The sequence below is a fragment of the Corylus avellana genome, chromosome ca2 (assembly GCF_901000735.1).
Source record: "Corylus avellana chromosome ca2, CavTom2PMs-1.0".
Taxonomy (NCBI): Eukaryota; Viridiplantae; Streptophyta; class Magnoliopsida; order Fagales; family Betulaceae; genus Corylus; species Corylus avellana.
The window spans coordinates 3789653-3802061 of NC_081542.1; the positions used below are offsets into that span (position 1 = coordinate 3789653).

General features: G+C 34.8%; 1 protein-coding gene and 1 non-coding gene across 5 annotated transcripts; one reads left to right on the forward strand and one right to left on the reverse strand.

The window, feature by feature from the left end:
• Positions 1 to 1583: 1583 nt before the first annotated feature.
• Positions 1584 to 1675, forward strand: TRNAY-GUA (transfer RNA tyrosine (anticodon GUA)). The gene is given in 2 exon segments: positions 1584 to 1620; positions 1640 to 1675. It is a non-coding gene; the product is annotated as a tRNA-Tyr (tRNA).
• Positions 1676 to 3456: 1781 nt separating this feature from the next.
• LOC132170650 (DEAD-box ATP-dependent RNA helicase 16) lies at positions 3457 to 11745 on the reverse strand. Of its 4 annotated transcripts, none has more exons than XM_059581706.1 (15): positions 11475 to 11744; positions 10864 to 11022; positions 10690 to 10779; positions 10395 to 10523; positions 9918 to 10018; positions 9591 to 9705; positions 8768 to 8899; positions 8202 to 8267; positions 7843 to 8022; positions 6028 to 6123; positions 5037 to 5174; positions 4523 to 4605; positions 4193 to 4230; positions 3883 to 4097; positions 3457 to 3697 (listed from the first exon to the last, which is right to left on the reverse strand). In XM_059581706.1, the coding sequence occupies exons 1-15, from the start codon at positions 11646 to 11648 to the stop codon at positions 3611 to 3613; spliced, it is 1803 nt and encodes a 600-aa protein (XP_059437689.1). In that variant the 5' UTR covers positions 11649 to 11744; the 3' UTR covers positions 3457 to 3610. The 4 variants fall into 4 exon arrangements, with proteins under 4 accessions (XP_059437689.1, XP_059437688.1, XP_059437691.1 ...); XM_059581705.1 differs by having other exon boundaries at positions 3457 to 3703; positions 11475 to 11743; XM_059581708.1 differs by lacking the exon at positions 8202 to 8267 and having other exon boundaries at positions 11475 to 11745.
• Positions 11746 to 12409: the final 664 nt, after the last annotated feature.

The following is a 12409-nucleotide window of genomic DNA, read 5'->3' on the forward strand; positions in this document are numbered from 1 at the left end:
AAAGTCAAAACTATTTATTGTTGGTATGAAGTCGGTTAATTAAACAACTTAACTAACTTTTACGAATCGGTAGGCCTAAATACTCCTACCAACACCAACTGAACCGATACCCACACTTACCTCGTTGGTTAACTTTACGACACGTTAATTAGTATTTGGTAAAGGAGTTGGTTAACTTTAGGCCACGCTAATTAGTATTTGGTAAAGGATCAACTGAACCGATACCCACCCTTACCTCGTTGGTTAACTTTACGACACGTTAATTAGTATTTGGTAAAGGATGTGGCTGTTGTGGAGACTTGTGTCCTCTAATACTTTGTACTCTTTTGTGTTGGTATGTTGCCTGGTCAGTGTTGATGCCGTTTACGTGTGGGGATTAATTTCTTTGAGTCTTTGACCACAATAAAAAAATACTAAAAATATTTTTGAAAAATGTTCGAGGATTTATTCTTTTGTGTTCCTTTTTCTTCTTCATAGAAATAGTTTGGTGTTTCATATCGGTTAGAAATACAATTATACAAAGAAAGAAATATTTCTATTATCTTCTATTCGTTAAAATTGGAACACGACTTCCTTATGTCCCGTCATAGAACACGTGTCCCAATCTTAATTATCTTACTATATGTTGTCACACTTGATTAAATTCAATGCCTCTATTCTAAGAGATTGACACTCTTTTACAAAGTGTTCTTTATTGTCTAATTTTCTATCTATTAGAACTTATAATTTAAGAGAGATGAGAATAAAGAATAAAGACTCAGAGAATTAAGGTGGTTTAACCTATGGCCTACCGCCTACGTCCACACATCAAAGCTTTTTATTGATTACATGTTTTCTTTGTGGTATACAATACTTTCTATTTGTAGAGAAATAATAGAAATGTTACAAGTATTTCTACTTCTACATTAACATCAATAAACTTAATGTATCATTTATAACTCTTGTTACTTGAGTTATTGTAACTCTTGACTCTTGAGTTCTTTGTCTTTTGAGTTATTGTAACTCTTGTTTCAATACGCCCCTGCAAACCCAACGGTAGATCACGTATGTTGAAGTTTGATCTAGAACATCAAAGGGCTAAGAAATGGCTTCTATGGCTTGAATTGGAACATCGGCTGCTATGACCGAAACTTGAACTTCAGTGACTCTTGGCCGGCATCGGCTACAATGACCGTACTTGAACATTGGCAATTTTTTGGCTGGCATCGGTTACTTTGACCGGAATTTTGGCCGGCATCGACTACTATGGCTGGAACTTGGATGATAAGGATGTTCCGACGGTGAAAATGTCTTTGACCCGAAGAGTGATTGAGAAGAGAAAAAAAAAAAAAAATCATAAGATTGATAATTGGCATTAGCCTATAGATTTGATACCATATTAGAACTTATAATTTAAGAGATCGTCTCTTGAGTTATTGTAAGTTTTAACTTTTGAGTTATTGTAACTCTTGTCTCGCTACTATCCATTCAAGTGTTATTTATTGAAAGAAAGCAGTGAAATAATCGTATTGGGAAACGATTTTTACAATAAAGTAATCCATTTATATTGTATATATATTTATTTTGGAGGGATTGAGTACAAACCGACCTTAGCTCAGTTGGTAGAGCGGAGGACTGTAGTTGTATTACCTAGCAGAAGATCCTTAGGTCGCTGGTTCGAATCCGGCAGGTCGGACTTGGTTTTTTTTTTTTTTTTGGGTTGGGCAAAATTGGGACTCTGAAAAGTCAACCTAAGCCATAGAGTTGAAAAGCCCAATTGTAGGCCTCGAAAGTGAGGCAGGAAAATTTCAACCCAACTTCCTTCTAGTTAGCCCAACCCAACCCCTTTTATTTGGCAAAAGAGTATGCATTGGATCAAGTCTTGGACACGTGTCTTACATCTACGTTATAATGAAAACATATAGGAGGGCTTTTAATGGGTTCTGATAAACCAGTGGCGGATCTAGAATATTGCAAATGTAGGGGCGAGCTTAATAATTAATTAATATAAAATAATATAATATTTTAATATAAATTATCTAAAAACCAATTTTAAAATGTTACACTTTCTTTTTCTTTTTTTTAAAAAAAATTATTTTTCAAATGATATCTTCTATCCTATGTAATTTATTATTTTGAAAAATGTGTCATTATCTTATAGAATTTTGACACATTATTTAGAAAGTATATTTTATTTTATGAAAAGTGTAACATTACTCAAAACCAATATGCATATATTCTTTATTATGAACGTCCCAAAAAAAAGTATTGCTCCTCCAAGCCTAGACTATGCGCAATTGCACCCGTAGTTATTTACAACACTAGCATTAATGATTTTTTTTTTGCTGCAAACGGATAACATGTGTATCCTTTATCTTCTTCTATATGCCCTTTAAAAGCCTCTAAGTAACTGCGGCATATTTACTCCATTTCATCACTGTCAAACTGTAGCTAGTAGAGCCCACGTGTTTACTCTAATTTTAGCCTCATTTTGTTTTTTCTTCTTTTATTTTGCCCTCCCCAAGGTACTGAAGATAGCAGGTTCACTGCGTTTTACATTTTTCTTCTTTCATTTCTCTGACAGGTTCACAGCTGAGGTGTTTTAGATATTCTGGTCGTTCCTCATCTTCTTTCATTTCACAATTTGCATCTCTTTTTCTTCTTCTTTTTGCAGGTTCAACCATCAGCTTTCATTTGTTATGGGCGTGAGCGGAAGACAAGAAGGAGTAGGGGCTAAGAAGAAGAGGAGTAGGGGCTAGGAGGAAGGGGAATATGGGCTTAAGACTTAATAACACTAAAAAATCAACATGTAAAACAAAAAAAGTTCAAAATTTTTGTATGCCCGCCCATATGTATCTCCGCCACTGAATCATCATAAACCCAACCCCTTTTTAATGAGGAACTCTAGAAGTTACAAGTAACAAGAAGAGAATACACCTAACAATAATAGAATATTACTTTATTATTCGTGAGGACCAGCAAGTAAAGTAGCATTCTTTATGGAGTACCCAAGTAGGCAAGTAAACAGACTGTAAACTTGAGTCGATATTTTTGGCGAAAGCTAAAATTAATACTTTTCTTAATATTGCAACCTTGAAGAAAAAATTGTAAAAATTGCAATTTTGAGTTTTTATTTTTATAAAAAATTATTATTATTCAAGTCTAAATGAATAATTTAGTAAACTTTTAGAATATAGTTTTCCGACTTATATATATTAAGAAGACTTCAAAAACAAAACATTTAAATAGATCTTGTGTTAAGGCTATTTTACCCAACCACTAAACAAAATTGGTAAACAAACTCAAAACCCTTTTGAGAAATTGATGAACAAACAAACCCAAGTGTTTAAATGGAGGTGAGATGGGAGTGTAATATGTAGGCATTACTCTCCCAATTATGCAGGGTTTCGATATTATTTAACAGAGTAAATGAAACTATAGACCACTCAAATTAAAATTAGTAAGAGCCAGACTCAATGAAACTAGAATTGTATGAGGAAATTTCGATAATGCATATCTGGATATAGAACCATTTGAAGGGGAACTCAAATTTAACGCATAATTTAATACAAAACTGAGGGGCTTTGTTGCAGACCCCAGGTTACAGGGATTTACAGCTAAAAATATTAAATCAACTAGATTTTCTGTTTTTGTGTTTATGGCTGTTACCATCTTTGTCCTCTCTCTTCATCCCACCATTGCGAGCTCTTTTTGGTGCCTGTGACTGAATCAATTCAAATCCATAAGTTGCCATAACCCAACTTTAATTTTTTTTTTTTTTTTTTAAATGATGATGGCAATATCTCATCATTGATTTTTTTGAAGCACTGTCAATATCACCAGCATGAAAATTGGCAAAACCTAGCATCTTCCAAGGAATAAAGTAAAAGAAGCAGGAAATACCTCGGCAGAGAATGTCTTGAGAGGGTCTTTATTTTTTTTGAATTTTCTCTTAGATCCCCCGCGGCGAGCAGGGTTGGTATTTCCCATTGCAGCCCTAGCAAGCTTAACAAATTTGCTGGCTTCTTGAGTTGTTGGGTCCAAAAGGTAGTCGGGCACATCACGTAGGTGAGGAGCAGGGGGCTTCTTGCTGAGAACTTTGTCATGTTTCAATAGATCTGCTCAAAATATGAGTTCAACGCTTGAAACTTAGGCACGCAAGCAGGAAACATAGAAATAAGAATGCAGACATCCAATCAATCAAATTCATTACCTAAGTCCCTTGGATTAACTTCAAAATGAGCTTTTAACCTAGACAAACAGAGGCAGATCATCAGAAAGAACAGCAGAATCATACATAAGTGAAGGAAGTAACACCCAATTAAGACAAGCCTGGAAACCTTAATAAATACAAGTAAACTACTGCTCCATAATCAAAACTAGAAATATATGAGCAAAGACTGCAGTTAGACACTAAATACAAGCCTTAAGCATGTCAGAAGACTAGATTTTACTATTTTTACAAGTCATAATCTATTTAGCAAGATATTTGGCGAAAAAAGAGCTCCTAATCTCGAGAAAGCAATATTTGGTGTATACTCACTTTTCAGAGTTGAGAATTTCATTCCTCAAATCTTGAGCTCGTGACTCTCTAACCGCAACTTTTGTCACACTCTTCGCAACATCCTGTAAAAGTCACCATTTCCAATTAATCATTTGTGTTTTTCTTTAGCAACCATTTACCCAAATTTGAAGCCCATAACTCAACTACCGCCCATTGGATAAGGAATTTTGGATAAAGAAAAACTTCTACAAGAGTCATGTACAGCAAGACTTCTATGTACTTCCTCCCAAAGGAGTAGAGAACATGAAATGATCCATGGGACTATCTAAAATAAATAAAAAAATAAAAAATAAAAGATACAATGGGAAAACCGACATTGGGAGAACATTTTCAAAGTTGATGTCAAAGCTGGAAGACTAATATTCTATAAACAAGTATATCTCCAGAAACAGATTAAGGTAATTGCAAGACAGTCATCGATCACAGGATAGCCAAGGTTTTTTTTTAAAAAAAAAAAGTTATCAGTGAGAAAGATAAAAGAATTAACAATTACCTCAGCTCTGTATCGTAAAGATTCCACTGCATTCTTAGAGAGTAAAGAAAATGGAGAAATTAAGTTTGAGTCCTTGTTTTCATCTTCCCCTAAAAAATATTTTATTTCTTCAAAAACTTCCATTTCATCTGAAGAAACCTGTAAAAAGAATACGTATTAGAACTGCAGAAAGCAGGGGAAAAGTTACTATGAAAGAGATTATAATCCAATCATTATTAGTCCACAAAATATTAGAACCTCCCACTAAAAAGACCTGCAGCTCAGAGAGTATATTGTGTGTGTGTGTGTGTTGTGATAACTATTGGAATTATACCATTATTGTTCACTAAATCATTGCTATGTTCACTAATAGTATGGGAATCCCTGAAGCAGAGTCAGAAGGGGACTTTTATTGCTGCTATTGAGTTGCATACAAACTACACCCAATGGGAACCAAAAAACAGGGGTGCTGCATTGGGCAAACTGGTTCGAATTGCACCAAGGCCATTGCACCTCAAAGTAATGTGCTTGCCCTTTTGCTTTCAAGGGACATATATTTATATAAGCACAAACACACATACACATACACGTAGTGTAATGCTTGTTTCAATGAGACACCACTAATAATAACATCTATTGAATGAGTGTTTGTACAAACTTTATGTCGGATTACAATGGCTACCTATATGCTTGGTACTCACAAAATGTTAAGATGATAAAAAAATTAAGTACCATTTCATCTATATAACATTCAACTTTCAGTTTTCTTTTGATGTTCTAAAAATATTCAAAAACCATAAGTTTATGGATTGGAAAGTAAATGGCGTCTGATTGATATAAATTTGGCATGCATATTATCAGTCCCTACTTTACATATACATTGAGAGGGAAATAATTAATACATGATCTAATAATCAAATACCAATAATAAAATACCATAAAAGGAGACAAACTGCAATTTTGCTTGGATTGTCCTACACGATTAATTTTAATTGTTTGAATAAGAACTCACAAGAGAGATAGAAGAACCAGTATTGTATGCTCTTCCAGTGCGTCCAATTCTATGTACATATCCAGCAGCGCTTTGAGGCATCTCGAAATTTATAACCTGTTAAAAAAAAAAAAAAAAAAAAAAAAAGAAGGCAGTGCCAGTGTTGTTAATGGCATACTAATTCACCCTCCAAAAAGAATGGCAAACTAACCAAACACAACATTCCCCAAGCAAATCATAACAGGGTACAATGAGAACTTTTTTTTTTTTTTTTTATAAGTAATGCATGCCATTAATAAGCATAGAGGAGCGCAACCTTAACACACATGATGTATACAAGAAATAACACCCATTAATGATTAAAAGAAGAACATAAAGCGATTTGACTAAGACGCTCTTGAACTCTTTCATTGACTTCTAACTATTTTAAAACCATCTTTCATTCCGCACTGTCCATATGCTCCACATTAAGCACAAAGGGGACATCCTTCAATCATCTAAAACTAAACACCTTCCCAACTTACCTCGCCAACAATCTAACAACTCTATCACTCTTCTAGGCATGACACATTCTACTCCGAAAAGGCTAAAAATCGCATTTTGTAATACTCTTACACATGGATTCCCCGCTTACACGTGCAACACCAGTCCACCACTATTACTTTTCTCTTTCTTAGGTTATTCAAAGTTGAAATCTTTCCAAGAACCACCATCCAGCAAAAGATTAAGCCCCCCCGTGAACTAGATAACTCTTGAAAAAATGACCTTACATCAAACTTCCCCCTCTTTGAAAGGATCCACCAAATATCATCCTCACCATCTTGTCTCAATCTAAGGGAATACAGCAAATCAAAAAATGCAATCACCAAATCAACCTCTCAATCCTGTACAGATCTTATAAAAGATAAACTCTACTGAAGATTACCATTAGAAAACTGCATATTATCCACAATCCACGCCTCCTTACAACAGACCATACTAAACAACTTCTGAAAATATTCCTTTAGTGGTGGATCCCCACACCATAAATCATGTCAGAAACTAATCTTAGTTTCATATCTGAAAAATCTAGAAAAAAAAAAAAAAAAACTCCCCACCACCTACTAATATGTTTCCACACTCCAATTCCAAAGGGTCCCTCTACCTCCTTAGAACACCAACCTCCGCTAATACTCTAGCACTTGATTCATCCTTCAGCAGAAGTAGAAACAACAAGCATCATAACCATGGAAACAGGGAAAAATGCAATGAAACACAGTGCTGCTTATATTAATCCTCAAAGTTTATAACAACATCCACTCTCAAGCTTAGGTGATTGAATTAATCAACCATATTTCCTCAAATTATAAAGGGGAATACACATTGGTTATGTGATTTTGGGATTGGTGGCAACAACCATAAGTTTGGATCGAAAAGCCGTTGGCATTTCATGATGGTTAATGGGGATGGTAAGATTTCATATAATTTGCTCCAATTTAAACAAATATATGGTCTCATTATTCCAGTGAAAAAAATTAACTCATGAAGATGAAACTTACTAAAACTCATTAATCAAACAATGTGATCATATGATTTTCTTACTTACATCGACCCACCCACCCACAAACACACAGATTCATATATTTCGCACACACACACACACACACACATATATATATATTATATATATGTAAAGCACAACTTGAATTGTTGCAAGAGAACAATAAGTTAGCAGGTTTGAAATCCCATAAACTACCAAGTTCAATTCAAATAACAAAACTAAAGCCAGAAAAACAAATAGCAACAAAATTCCAAGAGTTCGTACACGTGCATAGAATAAAACAATCATTCACATACCGTGTGTACATTTTTGAAATCAATACCCCTCACCACTCCAAATTCAGAGTCTAGTTTTTGCTTGGTGTGCTTTCTAGACTTTCTTGGTTCAGCATTACTTTCCACATTGGCTTCTTCCTTCTCTTTTGTTTGGCTGTCATCAGTTGCAATTAAATAATCGAAAAGCCCAGCATTGAATTCCTGATGACAAGCTCAGCAATATTAGAGTACTGGTAGGTAACCAGAGAGTCATAAAACCCATCACCGAGTACAATGTAAAGTATCATTCTGAAAAAAATGATAGGCTAGCAGCTAATAACCATAATTAAATTTGGGAAAAATATATTTACAAGGTTTTAGTATTGAGTATTAAAGCATACCTCAAGAATATGGAGACGAGAATTCTGTGGCAACTCAGCATTTAAAACAGCAGACTTAATTCCAAACTGCAGCCAAAAAAAAATATATATAAATCAGTTATAGAAGGAAATAAATAAAACAAAGATTTTTTTTTAAAAAAAAAGTAAGAAATGAAACTTACAAGTTATGTGTTAGTTATCAGCAATATTGTTTGTTCCATTTCTTGTTTCATCAAGAAATGAAACAAAGGAGAAGAAAAATCAGTCAGAACTTATCTCTTCTAAAATGATTTTTTTTTTTTTTTTGGGGGTGAAGATAAAAGATTAAAAAAATGCAACAAACAAAATGAAGTGAGCAACAGCCTTTTAGACAGTACAACAGTGGAACAAAAAAGTATTGAAAATAAAATCATCGTTAGCCAAGACTGAATAGATTGTAGGTATGGGAGGTTCAACTCTTGAAGACAAAATATAATAGCTTAAAAGAGAAACTGCTGCCTATGCAAGAGAAAGTTTGTATTTCCTAGGGATTTTTTTTAAGGAGAATAAATGTGTTTTAGTGCATGCATCAAAAGGAATCTGTGTACCTTTTCCAGAAATAATTTCACTCTATAACCCATGTCAATGGTGTTGGTAAATATCAGAACTTTCTTTTGAACCAGCTCCAACTTCAAGAGGGCAAGGATGTAAAGTAATTTATCACGACCACTGCATGAAATCTAAAAACATAAGAAAGAATGACATTAAGCTCATTACTTGATGATAACTTCACTATCCAAACACATAAAACGACATAAACTTAACGCATGTTAAGGAACATCACATAAATCCATAAAGATCAATGATGCAAACAACAATAAAAAAAATCCTTTAAAAAGATGTACAAAATATAGTTCTTTTGAAAATTTAAAGGTGCAATTCACCTTAACATTCAAAAAATGAGGTGAATAATGACAATAACAATAACAGCGACAATAGCAATGACAAGTTACACAAGCACATACTACATATGACTAGATACATTTACGTTCATTATTGAATTTCATGCATGGATTGTAATGCAGTATTAGTTGGTCGTGACTGACTGAAGTAATCTTGCCCACACTCTTGTTAATTGTGTTAAGAAAATGGCAAGACATATTTATCTAGAGATTTTGTAACATCCTGTCTTGCCCGCAAGAGGAAAGCAAAACCTAACATATGTTGGTAATGGCATGTGCCCAATGGTGCAATAAAAAATTATCTTAGGAGGGCCACTGACTCGATTTTTTTTTGATAAGTAGGAGAGATACTGACTCATAAAATTATATGATTCCCATGTGGGAAAATATTAGTCCATTGCCAGAGGAAAATTATCAGAAAGGCTTAACAGTTTTCATAGTTTCCTAAAATGGGCATAGCAAATCTTACCCAAAATTGCTGAACATTTTTCGGGATAACCTCATCCTTAATATCTCCCACTTCTGGCAAGGTCAAAATGAAGGCGTTGTGTAAAATCAGCTTCTTCAATTTCTCAACATCACCACTGCAAAATATCACAATAACAAAAAAGATAGCGTAGAGAACAGCCTCATTAGACAGCAAACCCCCAAAGAATACCTATTATTGTATCTCTATTAGATCATAACTATGCTGCCTCAATGGCCTCATCCTAAGTATGAGAAAGAGGTAAAGGACACATATACCTTAAATTAGCACAAAAATTGAGGTGGCACAAGTATACAGTAAAAAACCAACCTTGATGTAGCAGACATAAGAAGGCACTGACAACGTTTAGGGATATGAGCTGTAAAAGCTTTTATATCATCTTCATAGCCGTATGACAATAGAAGATCTGCCTGGAAACAAAAATAAATCAATCATCTCTCCACAAGAGAATACTATGTAACTATGTCTCAATGGTCAAGAAAGAAAATATCTATACATAAATGGTTCTGATCAACTGCTCTTTATGTTACCATTTGAAAGAACAACATAATGGATGTTTTCAAGTTCTGGTTACTAGATAAGCAGGAAAAAACTTTCCATTGACATTCTAAATGAGACAAATATTCTGCAAACAAAATCAATTAAGCCACAAATAGTTGTCCAAGGTGCACAAAATTAGGCACTAATTCTTTGTAGTAGGCTGTTAGCATAGAATCTACATGTCGTGAAACTCAACCAGAGCCCAAGAAATAAAACTTCGTAGCAAATTCAGCATTGTATCCTCACCTCATCAAGTACTAAAATTTCAAGTGAACCATTGATGGATGCTGGTTGAAGTACACCAGCTGAAAAGCATTTTGGTATACAAGCAGGTGTAGAAACCAGAATATCAGGAGGTCCTGCTAATGCAGTCCGCTGCAACCAAAATTTAGGATCTGGCAAGAGTTAGTTAAAACATCTTTGTATTGCATAGAGAAAAATGTGTTTAAGTAGAAAGGTATCTACAGGAGTGCACCTATACGCAAGTATAAATGAGTTTAATACTTTGTCAAAAAGAAAAAGAAAAGGAGATTGAACAAACCAAATCAGAAGCAGGCATACTGCTCGTCAATTGTACAACTTTCAATTGAACTCTACATAATTCAATGAGAGATGAGACCTCTGTATAAACCTGGAAATACACAGATACATTTCGTTCACAGATGAAACAAGAAGTGAAAGCATTGCAAATCAAACTGGAGATACTTAATTGTACCTGCTGACACAGCTCACGAGTTGGGACAAGAATGAATGCACTCGGAGCAAGCTTATTCTTTGAACCAGAAGCAGCAAACAGCTTCTGAAGTAATGGAAGGAGGTATGCAAAAGTCTTCCCAGACCCTGTCTTTGCACGGGCAACTACGTCCTTACCTTCCTAAAAGCACAGCAAAGTACGACAATCAACCAAAGCATAAAAAATGATAATTGACCCACCATTTGGTTGCCAAGAAAGAGGAGCAACAAAACAAAAGGCAAAATCAAATTTTGACTCTGATAGGCCCTTTACAAGATAATTAGAAAATAAAAAAGAATTTGAATGTCCCCTTAACATCTAAAATCCGTGCACACACAGTCAAATCAACTGCCCTGAGCCCAATACAACTCCGTGACTAACTTGAGGTAAAATTATCGTCACTTTCTATTTTCTTCCCGTTTTCTTAGCAAACCAACGGAGGGGCATGCATTCAGATTAGCATAAAGCTAAAGGTTTGATCAACAAACTAATGAAAAGTCGACTAAATAAAAAAACTCAAAATTTCCCAGATTTTCTGAGCAGCCAAACAACTGGACATCATAGAAGCTACGATTAATGCAACAAAAACTCACTAATATTAGAGGAATAGCGACTAGCTGAATCGGAGTGGGCTTCTCAATCCCCTTCTTTATTAAGGCACGTATAAGACGAGGGTCCAACCCTAGCTCTTCGAAGCTTTGTTCCTCTTCCTCCTCTTCTTCCTTGCGTGCAATATCTTTCGGTGGTTTTTCCATACTTTCAGCCATTCACTCTCACTTTGGCTGTGAAAAAATGTGGTGTTTGTAATAAACCCTTCTTTTCTAAATTAGGGTTTATGGGAGGGAGAGAGAGATAGATAGAGAGGGACCAGACCGGCAGACCCCAAAGGAATCGGATCAAGTCGGGTAGGTGGGTCTAGATGCCGAGAGAAACTGTGGCACGAAAATCCAACCCAGTTTATGATCCAAGCTACTCGGCCCATCAACAGAAACTTGACCCATTCTTGTGGATAAGCCTACTTAATTTACTTTGCAGTTATGTTTGTGGGCCTACATCTTGATTCCGTAGGGTAAACGCTATACCTCGATCGATCTTGTAGGGTTTTTTAAGGCTGTTTTTTTTTTTTTTCTCAAAGAGTCCTTTGAGAGGCAAAGGTCAAATGTGACGTGACATTTAAAATTACCATTGAATTTAAGATAATCATTATTAAATTTTTGATATGTTGGTGATTTTAAATATAACATCACATTTGAGAGAACTCTAGTCATCCTTATATTATTACTCGAGGCCTTTGGGATTATAAAGACAATCCCATTCGATCCAAGTATACATGAGTCGGATTTGAGAGGGGTAAGATTGTAAAAAAATCTAATTGTAACCTCATCAATGTATCAAACTTTGACAGTCTAATTTAACCCTAAATCTTAATGGGAGGGGTAAGATTGCAAAAAAATAAAAGTTTAAATTAAGATATTTTGAACAACATTACAAAAGTAAGGGAGGTTAACTAAAGTTTTACCAAAAGAAG